The 20,383-nt window shown below is 55.7% G+C and overlaps 2 protein-coding genes across 4 annotated transcripts in view; one reads left to right on the forward strand and one right to left on the reverse strand.

Moving 5' to 3' along the window:
- Positions 1–6,435, forward strand: part of SLC25A42 (solute carrier family 25 member 42) — a 23,559-nt gene extending 17,124 nt beyond the window's left edge. Inside the window, exons 4-8 of one of the 2 annotated variants that reach the window (XM_067733343.1) lie at positions 250–275; positions 971–1,137; positions 1,536–1,652; positions 2,137–2,288; positions 3,380–4,235. In XM_067733343.1, coding sequence (XP_067589444.1) covers positions 250–275; positions 971–1,137; positions 1,536–1,652; positions 2,137–2,288; positions 3,380–3,579 — 662 coding nt within the window. In that variant the 3' untranslated portion in view covers positions 3,580–4,235. Of the gene's footprint in view, positions 1–249; positions 276–970; positions 1,138–1,535; positions 1,653–2,136; positions 2,289–3,379 lie in introns of both variants that reach the window. The other variant, XM_067733341.1, reaches the window with a different exon arrangement.
- Positions 6,400–19,114, reverse strand: TMEM161A (transmembrane protein 161A). 2 transcript variants are annotated; one of them, XR_010942407.1, is made up of 13 exons: positions 18,947–19,114; positions 15,993–16,096; positions 15,480–15,560; positions 14,995–15,092; positions 14,726–14,882; positions 13,727–13,878; positions 11,539–11,599; positions 11,299–11,442; positions 11,082–11,195; positions 10,766–10,940; positions 10,551–10,647; positions 7,334–10,172; positions 6,400–7,192 (listed from the first exon to the last, which is right to left on the reverse strand). XR_010942407.1 is itself a non-coding variant. In XM_067733340.1 (12 exons), exons 1-12 carry the CDS (start codon positions 19,112–19,114, stop codon positions 9,919–9,921), a joined length of 1,605 nt encoding a protein of 534 aa, XP_067589441.1. In that variant the 3' UTR covers positions 6,400–9,918. The 2 variants fall into 2 exon arrangements, 1 of the variants encoding a protein (XP_067589441.1); XM_067733340.1 differs by having other exon boundaries at positions 6,400–10,172.
- Between the last annotated feature and the right edge of the window lie 1,269 nt (positions 19,115–20,383).

Genomic DNA, 20,383 nt, shown 5'->3' on the forward strand with positions numbered 1-20,383 from the left:
GAAGCCGGTGTGCAGAGGGACCTGGACGTGGGCCAGGGGCAGTGACGAGGCTCCTGGGAGGAGGCTGACTCTGCTGTGGAGGCCCCCACCTCAGCCCTTGTAGGGGTTGGGGGGGAGGCATTCCCAGGGGAGGCTCTCACTCCCCATGCTCAGACCAGACCCCTGCGGAGGGGGTCATGCAGACTGGGGGGAGGGTCCCATCCTTCATATCTCACACTCTCTGTTGTGTTTTGTTTTGTTTTTTTCCAGTGTCCTCGAAAAGATTTTCTGCCAAGGTGAGCCACTAGGTCAAGGAGCCCCTGCTCTAGGCCCTTCAGCTCCACCCTGCTGGGCTGGCAGCGGCAGAGGAGGAGGGCGGTAGAGGTTGGGGAAGCGTTTTTCAAGGTGCTTTTTCCCATTGGTTCTCCCCCACCCCCGCCCCAGGCCAGCTCCAGGGCCGCCGGGTGACCAAGGCCTCCCTTGCCAGGCACCAGGGCCAAGGCCACCCATCTGCACCCTGAGCTCTGCCTGGACACAGCCCACCCTGGGAATTGACGGGAGACCCCCCCCCCCGGCATCCTTGGGGTAGTGGTGAGAGGACTTGACAGTCTAAAGTCACAGTTGTCATATTTGATTTATTTTTAAACACGGAGCAGGTGCTACCTTCTTAATAAAGGAAAAGAAGAATATTTTAAAAAGCTAGACTACCAGACGCCAACAAACACCCTCTGTGGGGCTCTGAGCCTGCTCTGCAAGCCTGGGTCCCTCTGGCTCGCTTTCCAGTTCCCAGGGCCGGAGGACTGGGGCTGGGCGTGCGGGGGTCCTAGCGCAGAGCCCAGAGAATGCGGGGGAGGGGGACGATGGCTCCCCCCAGGCGCAGGGCTGGGCCACGTAAGGTGGGCAGGGAGGTCCAGCGCTCTACCAGCAAAGGCACTGCTCAGGCAGAGCCGGAGGGCACTGACATTTCCCCTTTCCCCTGCCCTCCCCCCAGGAGGCCTTCCGGGTCCTCTACTTCACCTACCTCAACGAAGGCTTCCTCAGCCTGTGGCGCGGAAACTCGGCCACCATGGTGCGCGTGGTGCCCTACGCCGCCATCCAGTTCAGCGCGCACGAGGAGTACAAGCGCCTATTGGGCAGCTACTACGGCTTCCGCGGAGAGTGAGCCCTCCCTCCCGCCCCCCCCCCAAAAAAAAACCCTCTCAGCGCGATTACATCACCCTGTTATCCTGTCTTCCACCTGCTCAGCGTTTCAGAACTTCTCTTGTTTATCCGGTCTCCCCTCAGAACCTAAGTCCCAGGACGGCCACTGATCCTACCTGTGCCCCAGAGCGGGTAGGGAAGGTGCTCGTTGTTCATTCATTCGTACGAGGAGGGGGAAAGGCGAGGCAGCCAGGGCAACTTCAAAATGGCATCCACCCAGAGACTCTCCCCCGCGCCGCCCGCTTCAACTCGGCTGGCTTCCTTGCAGCCAGTGCCGTTCCTCCATCCCTCCCCGCCCCCAGACCTGTAGGCACCCGGGGCGTTGGCCTCTGACCTTCTCCCCGACCCTCTTTCAGAGCCCTGCCCCCTTGGCCCCGCCTCCTCGCTGGTGCACTGGCTGGAACGACAGCCGCTTCGCTGACCTACCCCCTGGACCTGGTCAGGGCACGGATGGCCGTGACCCCAAAGGAAATGTGAGTCCTACACGCACAGCGACGTTTTCACCAGCAGCGGGGGCTCTGTGTCTAGTGGGGTCCCCGGGTGGGCTCCCTCCCTTGGGCCCCTGGGGTTTGGGTCTGGGCCTCCACATCCAGCTGCAGACAGAGCTGGGCTGAGGCTCTGCTACCTCCCCCTCCCCCGGTACCGCAGGGCGGGCCAGGTGTGCGGCTCCACAGCTGTTCCAGAAAGGCCGTAATTGGGTCTCTTAGCTTGGGGATCAGTTTCTGCTCCCATCCAACCCGCAGTGTTCATGTGGAGGCAGACCCAGCCAAGCGCTGAGCACGGCGGCGTGATCCCAGTGGTGAAGGTGGCTATGGCCTTGGGCGTGCATGGCCCCCTCGAATGCCAGAACTTCTGTGAGGTTCTGTCGGTCAGCATCCAGGCCTGTCCCCGCTGACGTGGGAAGAGGCGAGAATTAGCGAATTGAGGCCTCCCCCCGCCCCCCGCTCTGTCCTGCAGGTATAGCAACATCTTTCACGTCTTCATCCGTATCTCCCGAGAAGAGGGGCTGAAGACCCTCTACCACGGATTCATTCCCACCGTGCTGGGGGTCATTCCCTACGCCGGCCTGAGCTTCTTCACCTACGAGACACTCAAGAGCCTGCACAGAGGTCAGGAGTGTGGAGCCCGGGCAGCACCTCCGCGGGTCACACAGAGCTGGAGGCGGGTGGAGGCAGAGGGGCACTAAGAGTCCCCTGGGAGGGGCAGGCCGGGGGTCCAGGGTCTGGATGAGAAGACACATATCAGGCCAGCCCCGGGGAAGCTGGACTCCTGACCTTTAATGCCTCATTTTGAGAGCAACCTTGTGAAGTCCAGAGTGTCACCCAGAGGGCTGGAGGCCCCTGGTGCGCACACAAGCCTACGGGTGAAACCTAGACGGAGGGGAAGTGCCCTCGTGTGTTTTGGTAATTTTGAGAAACTAGAAAAGTACAAAGAACATTGTAACCACACCCATAACTTCCCCCCTCCTGGTCCGATCCGTCATTAACAAACTGCCTTATTTGCTCCAGGATGTTTTTTGTTAAAGAAGGAAAACGGTCCAGGTAAAGCTGAGATCCCTTGTCCAGAACCCCCAGCCCCACTCCCCTGAGCCTCCTTATTAGGGGTGGGGCTCCACCCCTCAACTCTGTTGGAAACCCTTCTACCTGCGCTTCTGTGTAGCGGGAACAAGCCTTGTGCTGTTTCCTGGTTATGGGAAGCAAGTGAGCAGTCACCTCATACACTTCTGGGTAGTGCAGCTCTGACCCATCCTTTTAGCAGTGGAGGGGGGAAGTCCCCCATTGGGGCACCGTGAGGCCATTTGTGGGTTTTCTGTGATCAGCTGACATCAACAGCTCCTCTCCTTGTGTGGGTGTGAGACCCCGTTTTTTTGGTTTTACTCTCCATCCTCTGCTCTTCCAGTAACTGCTCTTGCCCTGGCGCCCTGCCCCCTTCTCACCCCTGGTGGTGCTGGCAGGTTCTTTAATGTTTTGCCAATCTGCTGAGTGAGTAGGACATCTCCCTGTTTTTAATTCCTAGTTTCCAATTTACAACACATTTTTAAAGAACCCCTGTGATCCCTTGCTGCCCCTTCCTCCCTCCAGCCCACCTGCCCTCACAGCACCCAGGGGAGGGTGCCTGTCAGGCAGGCTGGGCTGTGGAGAGGGTTCCAGACATGAGTGATGTTTTCTTTTTTTCCAGTTTTTTTTTTTTTTTTTTGCAGTACGCGGGCCTCTCACTGTTGTGCTTCTCCTGTTGCGGAGCACAGGCTCCGGACGCACAGGCTCAGCGGCCATGGCTCAGGGGCCCAGCCGCTCCAAGGCATGTGGGATCTTCCTGGACCGGGGCACGAACCCGCGTCCCCTGCATCGGCAGGCGGACGCTCGACCACTGCACCACCAGGGAAGCCTTTTTTTTTTTTAACATCTTTATTGGAGTATAATTGCTTTACAATGGTGTGTTAGTTTCTGCTGTATAACAAAGTGAATCAGCGATAAGTATACACACATCCCCATATCCCCTCCCTCTCGCGTCTCCCTCCCACCCTCCCTATCCCACCCCTCTAGGTGGACACACAGCACTGAGCTGATCTCCCTGTGCTATGCGGCTGCTTCCCACTGAGTGATGTTTTTTCTTTACTAGATGAGAAACAAGAGTGACTGGGTGTGAGCTCGTTCCTGGTCTTAGGACTTGGTTATATGATTCTTTGTGCTTTTCTGTCTTGTAAAAATCTTTTATCTCTCAAATTTGATTGAAAACGAGGGACCAGTAGGTGAGGAAGTAGGGAAGCTATGGCCTGGGTGGGAAGGCCCAGGAGAGCCGGTCAGGTCCTGAAATGCAGCTGTGACACTGCCGGCGCATGTGAGCGCGGGGCGCAGGGGTGCACGGGTGTGCGCCCCCTCCCATCGCCCTCACAGCCCCTCCCCCCCTCCCCTGCAGAGTACAGTGGCCGCCTGCAGCCCTACCCCTTTGAGCGCATGATCTTCGGGGCCTGCGCGGGCCTCATCGGGCAGTCGGCCTCCTACCCGCTGGACGTGGTGCGGCGGCGCATGCAGACGGCCGGCGTCACGGGCCACCAGCGCACCTCCATCGCGCGCACGATGCACACCATCATGCGGGAGGAGGGCGTGGTGCGCGGCCTCTACAAAGGCCTGAGCATGAACTGGCTCAAGGGTCCCATCGCTGTGGGCATCAGCTTCACCACCTTTGACCTCATGCAGATCCTGCTGCGGCACCTGCAGAGCTAGGGGCCAGTGGGGTCGGCTGCTCTCGAGCTTCAGTTCGCAGTGGACCGCTGACCCCTTCTGTTTCTGAGCCCAGCGAGCAAGGGTGCGCTGGGTTCCACCCAGGAGGTGCGCGGATGCGCCTTGTGGAACAAGCTGGGGGGCCTGGGCTCAGTGCGCACAGGTCTGAGGGGAAAGCCAGTGGCCCTCGAAGTGCATTGTTGGGACCGGGGGGCCGGAGCTCCCGTGCTCTCCTCTTCCCGCCTCAGCAGGGCCGGGGCTGCCCCGGGAGGTATTACCGTGAACGCCCTGAGTGATGAGGGGCCAGCACTGCTTCCTGGTGCGCTCTGTGTCCTTGGACAGGCCCCTGGTTCTAGTGACCTGGTCCCCCCTGGGCTCAGAGCCAGACCCTGCCTGCCCCTTGTTGTTCCGAGTCTATGTCCGTAGTGGGGGCAGCCCCAGAGAGTGTGGGGCTGAGGCCTGGCCTCCTGCCCTGTCCCCATGAGACCAGCCTCCTGCTCAGCTGTGGCTACAAATGCAGCCTCTCGCCCCGCCCTGCCTGACCCGCCTTTCCTGCCTTCACCACTTCCCCCGTAACACAACTCCTTGTCTGTCCCAGTCTACAGCTTGGGCACAGCCTTCTCCTAAGAGTGTTACCCCGATCCCAGACTCTATCCCGGGCCCCTGGGATTGGGTCTTCCCCTCTGTTGCGCGCCCCCACGCCCCAGTTTGTAATGTTCTCCGGAGGGTCACGCCTCCTCCGGACAACAGGGTTTGAGGAATTGCCATGGATTTTGGGTCTGAGCCCCAGCCTGAAGCATCTGCCTGGGTTGCCAGGAAGCTCTCATCCCCGCCCCACTGGCTGCACTAATGGAGGCTGGGCCTCAGGCCCTGACCCTCTGCCCATAGGCATGGGGGCTCGTGGGGGGGACCCATGGCATCTGGCACATCCCTGGCTCCCCACCTGAGCAGTTATTTGGCTGGGACATGGGGCAATTTAAGGCCCGTGGGGTTGTCTGATTTCCCGTGAACGGAGCACATGGAGGCAGCTGGCCGCCTTGATTCTCCCAAAGTGAGAGCCCGAGACAGCATCTGGCCTGGGGGCAGGAAGCTTGGAAGAGTCAGGGTACCGCAGAGATCTGGTCTCACAGAGGAGGCCCCCCAGGGCCCACTGGGAATCACAGGGACTTGGAAACACCTGTTTCCTAATGACATTTGGAGTTTGGTTTTTTTTGGTTTGGTTTTGCAATTTGGCTGGCCCTGGGTCTAGACACAGTAAACCCTGACCAGTCCAATCTGGTTCCAGGACCAGGACCACCAGAGGGTCGGTTTTCACAGTGGGCTCAGTAGCCATGATGTGTGAAAGGGTCTGAGAGGGTATCTTTGTTGCCACACATGCATTTCCAGTTGTGATTTTCATTTCCTCCCTTTGTTCTGTCCTGTTTCTGTTTTTCTTGCCTTAGTCCCGTGGGTGTGAAGACCCCTCTTTCTGTCCTTCCTGCATGTTTCCACCAGCCAGCCCCAGTCTTGTCCCCAGACTCTCATTCCCGGGGGCCCAAGCAGCCTGTGATGGCTGTCCTGTTGGGTAAGCATCCGACCCACCTTCTCCCCCAGCCTTGCCCAGTGCTCAGGAGAGGCAGGGGCGTCCCTCACAGGGAGACAGGATGGGAATGTGAGGGCCCCCAGGCGAGAACAGCAGGGACTGGCGGTCCACCCCAGGTGGGTGAGACCAAATAGATGGTTAGGCAGCGCCCTCCTCTGAGCTGCAGGCTGGGCAGGAGAGGGGAGGGTGCCCCAGGGTTGCTGGCCCCAGTTTGCCTCCCCAAGGTGGCTCCCAGCCAAGCGAGCCTCGGCAGCATCGCCCCCGACCCCCCCAGCCCTGCACACAGTCGGACCTGCACCCTCGGCAGTCACCCCTCTCACTGATTGCCTGGCCTGATTTGGAGTTACATTTTGACGCCATGAAGACACTTTGTTTATATATAATGTTTATATATTTTAAAGATTTGTGACAAGAGAGTATATTTAATAAAAATTAAAATGACTTTTTCTCCTGCCCATGTCTCTTCTTCGGCTCTGGCCCTCACCCCCCATGAACCAAAAACAGGGTTGAAGTTATTTCGACAGATTTTTTTTTAAATTAATTTATTTAATTTATTTATTTTTGGCTGTGTTGGGTCTTCGTTGCTTCGCGTGGGCTTTCCCTAGTTGCAGCAAGTGGGGGCTACTCTTCGTTGCGGTGCGCGGGCTCTAGGCACGTGGGCTTCAGTAGTTGCGGCACGTGGGCTTCAGTAGTTGCAGCACGCAGGCTCAGTAGTTGTGGCACACAGGCTTAGTTGCTCCGTGGCATGTGGGATCTTCCCGGACCAGGGCTCAAACCCGTGTCCCCTGTGTTGGCAGGCGGATTCTTAACCACTGCACTACCAGGGAAGCCCCATCGACAGATTTTTGAATAAACTTTTTTTTTAATGTAATTGCTGTTTGGACTGTTAAATGATTGGCTAGAAAGTGCAAACTGCACAGAGTTTACCATGAAAAGTAGGTCTACCTCCCAGTTCCCTTTGCGGGATGTCTCCCATTACCAGCTTCTTGTGTCTCCTTCCAGAGAGATCCTGTGCACAAAGGGACACACTTGTCCCTTTGGGGACGTCAGTCGGGATGGACCATGTGGTACTCAGGAAGCACTGGGTTGGGGGACACAGCTCAACTGGCGGCTGATGAGAACTCCATGTGCCAGTGTCTTTAGCTCTTTCTTCTTTGGCCATTTGGATTCCCCAGGAGTCTTCAGTCTCATGCCTGGAAGATTCTGTAATCTGCACACAGGGTAAGGATAGTGGCTCTCTCCATTTAGCTTTATGTGTACTCACTTAACCCCATTTGCCACCACACCCCCTACCAAGCCTGGCTTCCCTCCTTCTGGCTGCCCAGTGGTACTGTGGGAGGGACACAAGTACCTGAACTTCCCAAACAGCTTCCACACCAGAGGCCTCCATAATCCACTGCCATCTTCAGCCCAGCCCAGTGGGACCTGGTGCACTCAGTGCCTATGGAAGGTTCTACAGGTAAATCTGGCTGGGCTTTGTGTTTGCCTTCCATGGACCAGGCAGTCAATTGTGGCTCCTCTCTTAATTCCCACCTTCGGAATGTTCTGTAGCCTCTATACTTTTACTAGCGTTTTGAGAAGGATCAACATGAGAGGATGCATTTAGTTCGCTTTAAGCCTTGTGTTTAACACACTTTTCATTTTTATCCATGCAACAGAAGCACAGAGTTTCAAAAGTCAAACACCCGTCTAGGGGCCAGGACAACAGCATTCCCAGCTCCCCCCGCCCCACATGTCAGCACTTTCTTCGGGTGTCTGGTTATAACCTCACTTCCCTAAGTGAAATCATGCTCCCTGTTGCTTGTTCTTGTACGAGATGTGTAGCAAATCAGTGGGGCAGCTGGGCTTGGGAGGAGAGGTTGGTGAGGGCGCTTCTCCCCTCAGGTGACACACACAGGTGAGGGAGCCTGCAGCAAAGTGCAAGGCCCCGAGGTGGGTCACGCTCGCCACGTTGGCTGGGCAGCTATGCTGGGTCCCACACCATCACTTAGGCCCTTGGCTTCCACCCTGGTGAGGGAAATGGCTTTGCTTTGTCTTCTTTAGTCTTTTTTTTTTTTAATATTTATTTATTAATTTATTTGTTTGGCTGCATCGGGTCCTAGTTGCAGCACTCTGTATCTTGTTGAGGCATGCAGGATCTTTCACTGCAGCACGTGGGCTCTTCGTTGCGGTGCGTGGGCTTCTCTCTAGTTGTGGCCTGCAGGCTCCAGGGCACGTGGGCTCTGTTGTTTGCAGCACGCCCGCTCTCTAGTTGAGGCGCGTGAGCTCAGTAGCTGTGGCGTGCAGATTTAGTTGCCCCGCAGCATGCGGGGTCTTAGTTCCCCCGACCGGGGATTGAACTCACGTCCCCTGCATTGGTAGGCAGATTCTTTACCACTGGACCACCAGGTTAGTCCCACCTTGTCATTTTTATTCTTAATGTACATTTTACATGTGCTAAAAGATTACATAGCTTACATCGTGAAAAAAACAAGACGGGCTCAAAATGGAGTCACTTACGCTAAGGCTTATGTCACCAAACCGAGACTTACAGTTTCAGCTCGTCCAGAAATGGACTCTGAAACCAGTCAATCAGAAATTGCCTGATCAGCACGAGTGAGGTGATCTACCTGATAGACAGCTGCCATCCCCTAAAGGAAAGGGACCTTGCCACAAGTCCACTTTTCGCTAATATAACTTCCTTGTTCCCACTCCCTTCTGCCTTACAAAAGTCTTTTATACAGCTCCTCGGAACTCCTTTCTATCTGCTGGATTGGATGCAGCCCGATTCATGAATTGTTATATAAAGCCAATAAGATCTTTAAAATGTACTGTTGGATTTTAACAACACGTACATTAGAATACACACGTGCACGCACATGGGTTTCCCACTGCATGGCCACAGCTACAGGAAAATGCCAGTTGGTGATGGACCCTCGTCCTCCTTCTCCTGGGTCACCACGGCCTCAACAATGTGCCCATTTGCTGTGTGTGACCTTGATAAGAAGGCAGTCCCCCTGTACTTGTGGAGGAGGGCGGTATCCCCCATGGCCCCCTGCCCAGTACCATGGGCTCACCCACCTCCCTCTCCCCCCATTTCTCACACTTGGTCCATTTCTTCTCACCCCCTTTCATTCTCTCTTTGTTTCTTCCTCCCAGGCCTTTGCTATGCTGTCCCTCCATCATTCCCTTCTTTCAGCACTGAAGCCCCAGACTCCCCACCCAGCCTGCACCACTTAACCTGACAGCATGCAGAAAGCCCCTTCCCAAACCGTCTGGATCCTTTTTGTAAAAAGCAGCTTGCTCGGGCTTTCCTGGTGGCGCAGTGATGAAGAATCCGCCTGCCAATACAGGGGACACCGGTTCGAGCCCTGGTCCCAGAAGATCCCACATGCCGCAGAGCAACTAAGTCCGTGTGACACAACTATTGAGCCTGCACTCTAGAGCCCGTGAGCCACAACTACTGAAGCCCGCGTGCCTAGAGCCCATGCTCTGCAACAAGAGAAACCACCACAATGAGAAGCCCACACACCACAACCAAGAGTAGCCCCCTCTCGCCACAACTGGAGAAAGCCCGTGCGCAGTAACAAAGAACGAAAGCAGCCCAAAATAAATAAATTAATTTTTTAAAAAATTGGCTTGCTCCTTTATTTGTTCAGAAGAGTGCCCCCTCCCACCCCCACGCCCACCTCCACTGCAGTCAAACTGGGCACATGCAATCTGGGAACAATGGCTGGCCGTGGGACCCTCTGCCGCTGGGCCTGGGGAATCAGTTTCTAGGCAGAAGCTGAGGGTCCAAGGCGTGGCCACGGCTCAGGCATGCAGTGAAGGGGACTGGCACAGCGGACGCATCTGGGACTCCCAGGACCACATTGCACCTGGGGACACTGAGGGGGTGGCCCGCGCCCCGCTGGCCCAGGACCAGACCTTGGGGCTGCAGGAGTGTCTGCAGGCGGGCTAGGAGCCCGCCAGATGCTGGTGGAAGTACAGGCCGAAGAGGCTGGAGAGCAGTTGGCAGGTGGCGATCCACCAGATGAGGAAGGCGAGGACGCCGCGGAGGAAGAGTGGCGTGAGCAGGCTGCCCAGGACCCCGGCGATCAGGGCCACGGTCTGCCGGGCCTCGTCCTCCTCGGGGCCGACCGGGCCATCGAGGGCTGAGGACGGGGTGGGGGACAGCGGGGGGACGGGACCCAGGCCCCAGGAGTAGCCGCCTGCGAGAGAAACAGGGTGGAGGGAGGGATGGGTGGAGACGCAGGCGGAGTTGGCCTCCAGGACCCCCACCCATGCTGACACTCACCCGCCCCGCCCCAGGCTCTGCCTCCTTCCACCACCTCGGCTACCCCAGGCTCTGCCTGCACCTCATCTTCGGGCCCCACCCCAGGCTCCGCCTCTGACCTCGCCCCATCTCAGGGCCCTCCAGCCTCCGCCCCGCCCCCTCTATAGCCAGGCCCCGCCCCCGCCTCGCTCAATCGCCGGCCCTCCCCTCCCCTCCCCCACGCAACTACAACTCCAGCCCCTCGCTCCAGGCTCAGCCCCGCCCCGCTCCAACTCCAGACCCCGCCCCCGCCGTCGCCCAGGCGGGTTCTCACCCAGCGTCTTGAGCAGCAGCGTGCAGTTGAGTGTGAGGATGAGAGGAGTCAGGTACTGCAGGCTCACAACTGTCACGTAGCAGTACACCCGCACCACCTAGTGGACAGGTAGCAGTGGCTGCAGCAGGGGACCTTCGGGCTCCGGGTAACCCCACGCCTGAGGGACAGGGAACCCCGCCCTGAGGCCCAGGTTCCCTCCCCGCCCGCGCCGGTACCCGCCGTTGGATCTCTCGGGCCTCGATGCGGCCGGCCTCCCGCCGCAGCTGCTCCACTCGAGCCTTGGCCAGGCACAGGTAGGCCTGCAGGTGGGGCCGAGTCACCGCCAGCCGCAGCAGGCACAGTGCCACCAGCATCCAGAGACGCAGCGAGTCGAAGGCCGAGTCGGACAGCCTACGCCGAGAGGGGCGAGGGGGCTAGTGAGGCTGCCCTCTGCCCCAGGATCCTCCCCCAGGACGCACTCCTCCCTTAGTCTCAGAGTCTGGAGTAGCCAGAGGGGGCCCCAGCTGCCCTGCCTCCCACTTCCATACGCACAGAGAAGAGGACGTGCTCCCAAAGGGAGCCTGGTGCAGGAAGTCCCGCGCCATGGGCTTGGTCCAGAGCCACAGGACAAACAGGGGGGACAGGAAGCTGGTGTGCAGAAGGAACCTGGGGGCAAGGGCGCAGAGCGGGTAGGCTTGGGCACCCACCATCCCCACCGGCCCCTTCCCTAGGCGCCCTAACGCTCCATCCACCCGGTCCCCCACGTAACTGCAGCATGGGCCGGTCTTCCGACATGGTCAGTGCATCATGGTGGGTCTGGGCCAGCCGCAGGCCTGGGAAGGTGAGGAAGGCACCCAGCATGGAGCCCACTGCTGCCAGCCCCACGCGGATGGCCAGCTTGACCAAAGGAAGACTGGGAAAAAGAGAAGGGTCAGGGCCCCGCGGCAGGTCAGCACCCTGCCTGCAGGTCGCAGCATGCCGCTGTTCCCCCTCCCTTCCCAGGACTCACGCCCAGTCCCAGCCCTGTGTCTTCAGAAGTGGCTCCAAGTTCTGGGTCATACTGGCCAGGCCTGGGGAAGACAAAGAGAGGGTGGTGTCCAAAATAGACCCCTGGGGCCTCAGAGCCTACTCTGCCCCCCTCCCAGACATCCTTTTGTTTTCCAGGTAGGAACACACTAGTGGCAGCCAGGCCCTGTGACAAGCATGAGGACAATTTTGTTCTCCAGTTATGTGAAGCTCAGGAGAATGTGCTAGACAGACACCCTTGACTGGACCGAGGGACATGGGGGCGGAGGGCACTGAGTCTGAGCTTCCCCGAGGCTGGAGGGTCATGAAGGGCTCCACAGGAGGAAATCAAAGTCCTGGAAAGATTTCTCAGTTCAGGCCCCCACATTTTCCACGGAGTAAAAGCAAATAATGTGAGCTCACAACCAAAATCACCAAACACACAAGACAATAAATTACCATAAAGGTGAGTCAGGAGAAAAAAAACAAAGGACAAATTTAGACCCCAAGGCTTCTGTGTGAAATGCCTGAGGAAAATAAAAGTTGGAATTGCAGAACAGGTGACATGAGACTACCTCAGAGGACCAGGTAGATTTGCAAAGGAATCAGTTAAGCTCTTCCAAAAGGAAAATATAATTATTGAAGCGATAAGTTGTTAAACAGCATCTTAGAAGGAGCCAAAGGAGGAAATGACGAATTGGATCTGAAGAAATCACTCAGATTCCGACTAAGAAAGACAGGAAGGTGGGAAATGTGATGGAAGATTAAGAGATGAGGACAGAATAGGAAGTTCAATATAAGTCAAGTCTGAACCCCAAAGGGAGAGAAGAGAGAGAATGAAGGAGAAGAGATATTGAAAGGTAATTATTGAGAAGTCTGCAGAATGGATGATACATACAAAGTATATAAAACCAGATAAATACAAAGAAATCCATACCTAGACACACTGTGGCAAAACTGCAGAACACCAAAAACAAAGAGCTCACAAAGCAGTCAGAAGTTATGACAGATCACCTAAAAGGAAGGACAATTAAGCTGGCAGCCACTGTCAACAGCACAAAAGAAAAGGAACAAATAGAAAGTGAAAATGTAAGATGGTAGAGACAAGGCCAAATATGTCAGAAAACACAATAAATGTAAGTGGATTAAATTTTGAAGTTAAATGATACAGACTATCAGACTTGATGGAAAATATCCAGATAAGGGAATTCCCTGGCAGTCCAGTGGTTAGGACTCTGAGCTTTCACTGCTGAGGGCACAGGTTCAATCCCTGGTCACGGAGCCAAGATCCCACAAGCCATGCAGCACGGCCAAATTAAAAAATAAAGAAAGAAAATAAAGAAAGAAAATATCTATATCTATATATTTATTATTATTATTTTTCAAAGTAGACATACCTCAACATGAGGTCACTGGAAGGTTGAAAGTAAAGGGATGTCAAAAAGATATAACAAATACTAATCAAAAGAAAGGTAGTATTGTATATTTGAAAGTTGCTAAGCAAGTAGATCTTAAAAGTTCTCATCACAAGAAAAGAAAATTGTAACTGTGCAGTGATGGATGTTAACTAGACTTATTGTGGTGCTCATTTTGCAGTATACACAAATATTGAATCGTTATGTTGTACACCTGAAACTAATATAATATGTCAAGTATATATCAATTTAAAAAGAAAAGAAGGGCTTCCCTGGTGGCGCAGTGGTTGAGAGTCCGCCTGCTGATGCAGGGGACACGGGTTCATGCCGCGGTCCGGGAAGATCCCACATGCCGCGGAGCGGCTAGGCCCGTGAGCCATGGCCGCTGAGCCTGCGCGTCCAGAGCCTGTGCTCCACAACGGGAGAGGCCACAACAGTGAGAGGACCAAGTACCGCAAAAAAAAAAAAAAAGAAAAGAAAAGAAGGAAGAAGGAAATAAGGAAGGGAGGGAGGAAGAAAGGAAGGAAGAAAGCTGGAAAGGCTGTATTAATACCAGACAAACTAGACTAAGATGGAAGTATTATTAGAATCAAAATGGGTCCATACATCATGAAAAAAATGGCTGATTTGCCAGGAAGACGTAGCAATTTTAAACTTGTAAACACCTCGTCAATTAGCCTCAAAATACGTAAAGAAAACACTAACAGCAATAACCCAGAGGCTTAAACCCCAGGCCCCAAACTGCAGCAAAAACCCCAGGCCCCAGACTGCACATACCTGGCTCCAGGCCCAGCTCAAGGGTCTCCTCCGGCACCACCTGCACCAACATGGCCAGGAGGAGGAAGAGGAACGCGAAGGTGAGGCAGACTGAGCGCTCGCCCCCCTCCTCTGCACTGAAGTACAGCCGGGTCACGGTCAGGAACACCTTGCTGGGGGCAGGGCTAAGGAGGCCTCCAGTGCCTGTAGTGACCCCTCCCCCATCCACCACCCCCAACCAGTGACCCCCCAACTCCAGAGCACTAACATGGAAGTTCAGGCTTAGAGTCCTGGGGAGCAGAGGAGTGAGCTGCCGGGCAAGCCCAGGACACAAGGCTTACTGCTGTTCAGGCCTGTGTCATCAGCGAGCAGGAGGTCCTGAGCCAGGCCTCCAGCTTGGCCTCATCACACTGCCTGTGGTCACTTAGAAATGGCCAACTCTGTCTCTGTCTGTCTGTCTGTCAGGAGGTCAAGTCTCCCTGACTCACTCAGCCGCCTGGCTGAATTCACAGCTCCTGAGTTTCCCGTTCCTCTGACAGGCTAATAGAGACACCAGTCTCTATCTCCAATCTGCCCTGCTTTGCAAGCCTATTCCACAAGGACATTGTCTCCGACTTGGGTCCTCAAAGTCACAGTTTTGCCTCTGCTCTCTATGCAGCTTCCTAAAAAAATGACGGAAGGGACGTCTCTTTGCCAGCCCCTGCATCTGTTCTGGACTGCTGAGTTGCTTTGACCCAGAGAATGGACAGGGGTTGGGTGGACCGACTTCAGGCAAAGCCTCAGGAGGCCTGCAGGGCCCCCTTTTCCTTCCTGGCCGCTGTGGTGAGGAAGCTTGCTCTAGACCGCTGAAAGGCAAGCCCACTTGGAGCGGATATGAGGCAACCCAGCTGAGCCCCGGCCCAGGCAAACATAAAATAGTGACTGCTTTACACCACTGAGTTTCTGGGGCAACAAGGAGCCTGGGGTCCAGCTTCCACAGGCCTCCACCTTCCCCACCTGGGGAGCTAAGAGGAAGGATACATAGAGAAGGCGATGGTGAGCAGGCACCAGAACACAGCGATGTTGGTCTCCTTGGCCGGGCCCAGCACATAGTAGTAGGCCTCTGTGAAGAGGTACACGCCACCCGAGTACACCGCGAAGTCCACAAACCACTGGTACTCCAGGAAGAAGCGCAGGACTGCGGGGAGGATGCAACTGAGTCCCCAGCTTAGCCCGCCCAAGATGCTCCCCCCACCAACCCCACCAGGGTGTGAGCCAAGGGCCAGGGGAGCTGGGGACCCAGCTGTTACCGAGGGCATCAACGGCTGTGAGGGGACAGGTCTCTAGCTGGAAAGGGGTGTCACGGGGCACGGATAACGGCTTCTCCTCACTATAGCCATTGGCCCACCTGGGAGGAGGGGGGAATGTGTCAGAACAGCATCCTCCATCCTCCCCTCCCCTGGCAGTCCACCCCACCCCAGCCTGGGAGGCTCTACCATGTCACCCTCAGAGCACAGGAGGCCTAGGAGGTACCTTCTCCCCCAGCCTGGATGTCCTCTGAATGCCAGGGTGGTGGCCACCACCCACCCAGAGGGCTGGCCCAGAGCAAACTTCCAATAAGCATTAGACGCCAACTGGAGGCAACCAGTGAATGACAGTGACCATCTCCTCAGCCTGGGGTGTCCCCAATTCTCCTGTGCCCAGAGCAGTGCCTGGAAGTGGGCAGGTAAGGCCCTGTGCCCTCATGGCCTCCCCTGGAAGGGAGCCACTTACCTAAGACTGGGGGTTCACTCACCGCTCCTTCCTGCCTCTGGGCCTCTGCTTCCCCGCCAGGGCCCGAAGCTCTTCCTCGGAAGGGTGCTTGTATCGGAAGAGACTAAGGGCAGAGACAGGCAGTCAGGAAAGGAACTGCCATGTGAATTGCCCTAGAGAGTTCACAATTTCCACCAGATTCTCAGAAAGGGTCCGAAACCCAAACCGGGACAAAAAGAGTTTCAGGAAACAGATCTACAGCTAGAGTAGGGATGAAGGAGAGCAGGAGTGGGGGAAGCAGCTGCTCGTCTGAGTATTTAGATGGTCTCAGCGATGTGTACAATCTGTCAAAATTGATCCAACTGTGTACTTCAAATATTTGCAGATTATCGTACGTCAATTACATCTCAACAAAGTTGTTGGTTTGTTTTAAACAAAACAAAACAAAACAAAAAAACCCTCACCTTTCAGGGTTTGAGGCGGGGCTAGGAGAAAAACCAGGGAGGGCGGGGCCTTAGGGGCTCCGCCCACCGCCCGGGGAGGGGGTGTGGCTCACCTGCCATTGCAGAGCAGCCAGCGCGCGAAGGAGCAGTGAGGCGCAAGCCTATGCATGAGGGTGGCGGTGAGCAACGTCACCACCAGCTGCACTCCAAGGACAGCCTGCGGGGAGGAAACATGAAGGGCAGTGCCAGCCAGAGGATCACAAGCTCACGCTTCGGAAGCCCGGCTATTTATAGAGACTCTGGGGCCAGGTTGTGGAGGCAGGGCCACCCTGGCTCAAGCTGCTTCTTGGGGAAAGGTCCTGGGGTGGGCTCAGACCCAACCCTGGGAGCCCCAGCAAAACGCACGTCCCTCCCCACCACCTGGCTGGGGTGTGGGGCGGCGGAGAGCACGTGCTGGAGCCGACACTGGGGCCCGCTTTCCTCCTTGTGCTAAGGATTTAAGGATTTAAATCTCCCCAAGCCTCAGTTTTCCTCATCTGGAAATGGGGTGCTTCCTATTTTGTTTCGTGTACTCTCACGACCACCTTCTGGACCTACAACGAGCCGGGCACACCCAGTGGAAGCGCTCTTCTCCCACGGTCCCACGGATGCAGTTTTTGTAACTGCGTCTCAGGTGAGCTTGTAGTTTCAACGTTCACCCAGGTGGCTCTGTCCCCCAAGTCTTTCCCATCTTAAATTATCCCTGATAATTGAAGTCACCCTCTCTCCCTCTCCCTCCCTTTGTAATCAGCCAAGGAGGAAAGCGATCTATTTCTGGCCCACTACCTGTTTCAGGATAAAGACTTACACGTTTGAGTGGGATGACTTTTTTTAATTAGGAATTTTCTTACCAAGTTCTACTAACAAACTTTTAAACAACAATTCATAACACATTTTCATATACTTATTTTAAAACATTTTAGAAAAAATGTTTTTGGTAATCAGTCTGAAGCTGGGTTTTCCTGCTTCAATGCAGTAAATACCAATTTGCTTTCGTAATTATGTAAAATTAAGTGCTCAGGAGGGCTGTCTGCTAGTATTATGGTATTAACAACTAAAATGAAATAAAGATTACATTAATATTAAAACTAATTGTTAAAATTATCCTTTAATCAGGCAAAAATAAGCTAAATTTAATAGGGAAAGCTCTAATGTGATGGCTAGCACTGTAATTCAGAATGACTGCTGAGAAATCCATCATTAAAATAAAAGACTAATAAGATATTTTCTTTATGCTGTGACTTGTAAACTGAGGCCAGGAACGTTTTTTCAGTAATGAGGTGGGGCGTCATCTTTCTGGTCTCACTGCTCACCCTCCCCCCACCCAAGTGCAGACTGGCTAGCAGGCATTAATGACCCAGAGCACAGTTGGGCCCCTCAAAGCGGCCCCACCCTTCCTCCCAGGACCCCTCCTCCACTCCTCCCTGGAAACCCAGCACCTCCCAGCAGCTGCTCCCCAGTCTCCCTGGCTCTCCAGACACCTCTCCCTTGTGACCCATCATCCCCTGGCAGAACCTCTCTGCCGAGCTCCAGACCATGCCTCCTCCAGGCCCTTCCCTGGAGGCCCCAGCACCCACCCATCACTCCCATGGACACTGCTCTCGGCTCCTCCAGGCAGCCCAGGCCCTTCCCAGTCTCATAGTAAACGTCCAACTCTGCTCCTCAGCCCACAAGGCCAGGCAGACCCAGCTCAGGACCAACCCGCCTCACTGCCTGGCTCTCTCCCCCGGCGTCCTCTGCGCCCAACCATTCGGGTCTCAGAGACCCTCCCAGACCCCCGGGCTCTCCATCGCTGACCCCATTACCCTTGGACACCTCCCAGGGAGGAGACCCATGGTTCAAACTGCGACCCCAGCACTTGGAGAGGAAGGACGTTAGAAAGGAAGGAGAGGGAGAGAGAGGAAGGGAGAAGAAGAGGGAGGAAGGATGAAGAAGGAAGAGAAGGGAAGGAGGGAAGACATGCATCCCTCCACCTAAGGCTCCCGAGGTCTGTCCAGGGATGTTTCTCACCGCCCACCCCCAGAAGCCTCCAGTCTTAGGGTCCACGCTCTGCAGATCTCCAAAGATCTCTGAAGCATCCCATCAGCCCATGTCCCTCCTCTGCTCAAAGCTCTTCCCTGGATCTGTGATCCCAGAATCCTGCTAAGTAACATCAATGCGACTTTCCTCCATCCCGTTTCCGAGAGCCCCTCCCCTCACCTCCCACAACATCCCGCACCCTGGAACGACATCCACTTTATCAGCCCCTTCCATCAATGCTCTTACTTCAGACCCACCTCCAGCGCCCCTCCTCGGGGTCACCCCCCACCCCAGGCAAGTTCAGGCCGCCTTCCTGGCCCCTCCATACTGTCTCTCCCTCTGTCCAGTCCTAGGGGCTGGGGGATCTCCGCCCTCGCCCAGCACCAGCCTGACCCACAGGGGCCAGGCTAAGCTTGAAGAATAAACTCAATGGGTTGGACCCAGAACTACGTGAGACCTGAGGGTTCCAACTGTGCTGTCTCCAATTCTGGGACCCTCCCCCGCCCTGAGCCCACCCAGATCCCCTCCGCATGGCCCCCTCCTCTCAGGATTCTCCCTGGTCCTTCGGCACACCCCACACCCGTAGGGAGCCCCGATGGACCCTGTCGGCGTGGCCCCCACGCTCCCGCAGGACACCATCCCCAGAGTGGGCCCCGGGGGACCCCAGATCTCCCTCACGGGGCTCCGAAGTTGTTCAGATCCCCAGTACCCTCCACGGGACGACACCCTCAGCAGGACCCCAGGCCCCTAGAGGGCCCCCCAGAGACTTGTCAGAAGCCCAGAACACTCAAGGCCTTCCAGTTCCCTTGTACAGCCTCCGACCCCCTCATAGGTCCCGCAGTGAGACCCTGACCCCAAACAGGGAAACACGGCCCTCAGCGCGATCCCAAATCCCTCAGAGACCTCAGTGCCCACAAAGGGATCCCGGTCTCCTCGGTGTCTCCCTGGACCCCCCTCGGCGGAACCCCTAGCCCCTCAGGGCCCCCCATGCTAAGAGTCGCCGGCTTACCATGTTGCCTGCTGGAGCGCTGTGCCGGGACCCATGGGCCTGGAGCTCGGAGCCCCGCTCGGAACTCGACCAATCAAAACCAGACTTTGGTCTGACAAGCAGCCCACCTAACCAATCGTCAGGCTTGGAGCCGGGGGGCAAATCAGGAGGACAAGGAGTCTCTCGCATTGCATGCCGGAAGTTGTAGTTCAAAGTTGCTCAATGAGCTCCTACCGGGGTCTCTGGGACCCCAGGGTGACCGGGGTCTCTGAGACTCAGTCTCCTCACCTGCACGTATTTCTCACGTTTGAGTGGAATACACTTATTCAACCAATCACTGTCTGCCGCTGGGGATTTCTGAGCGTGGAACTCCCTTGATCAAGAATATTTGGTGGTGGCTTCCCTGGTGGTGCAGTGGTTGAGAGTCCGCCTGCCGATGCGGGGAACACAGGTTCGTGCCCCGGTCCGGGAGGATCCCACATGCCGCAGAGCGGCTGGGCCCGTGGGCCATGGCCGCTGAGCCTGTGCGTCCGGAGCCTGTGCTCCACAACGGGAGAGGCCACAACAGTGAGAGGCCCGCGTATCACACACACACAAAAAAAGAAGAATATTTTGTGGGGGCTTCCCTCGTGACGCACTGGTTAAGAATCTGCCTGCATACATGGGTTCGAGGCCTGGTCCAGGAAGATCCCGCAAGCGGCAGAGCAACTGAGCCCGAGTGCCACAGCTATTGAGCCTACGCTCTAGAGTCCCCGAGCCACAACTACTGAAGCCCGCGGGCCTAGAGCCCGTGGTCCACGAGAGAAGACACCACAATGAGAAGCCCGCGCACTGCAACAAAGAGTAGTTCCCGCTCGCTACAACTAGAGAAAGCCCATGCGCAGCAAGGAAGACCCAAGGCAGCCAAAAATAAATAAATAAAAAATAAATTAAAAAAGAACATTCGGTGGCCCTCAATGACTAGATTCCAGTTGCTCAGACAGAATTCAGACCCCTCTGCCTGACTTCAATCTGCCACCAACACTATTGTACGCGCTATAATACAGCTAGCCACAGGCCACGCTTTCTTATATCTCCAGGCCTCTGTAAATGCCATCTTCCATCTTGGGGTGCCTCCTTCCTCCCCCGCTCCCCCCTTTTTTTTCACCTGGCAAAAGCCTTATTTATCTCTATCAGCCAGAACCCTGGTTGCAAGCCAAAAAAAAAAAAAAGTCCAACTTAAATGGGCTCCAGCAAAAAAGGGAAAAATTTAGCTAACGTAACAGAAAACTCCAAAAGCATTGTCAGCTTCAGGCGTGGCTAGATCAAGGACTAAATGTCAGCCTCAGGAATCTGATGTTTTCTGTTTCAAGGCTTAGAGGAAAGGGCTTCGAGCCCAAGTTTTTCAGCTCTGTTTCTGTGGATAAGTGTGTTTGCCTGAGTGTGGACGTATTACGTGGGTGTGACTGTCTGAGGGTC

This window comes from Pseudorca crassidens, chromosome 3 (assembly GCF_039906515.1).
Source record: "Pseudorca crassidens isolate mPseCra1 chromosome 3, mPseCra1.hap1, whole genome shotgun sequence".
In the NCBI taxonomy this organism is placed as follows: domain Eukaryota; kingdom Metazoa; phylum Chordata; class Mammalia; order Artiodactyla; family Delphinidae; genus Pseudorca; species Pseudorca crassidens.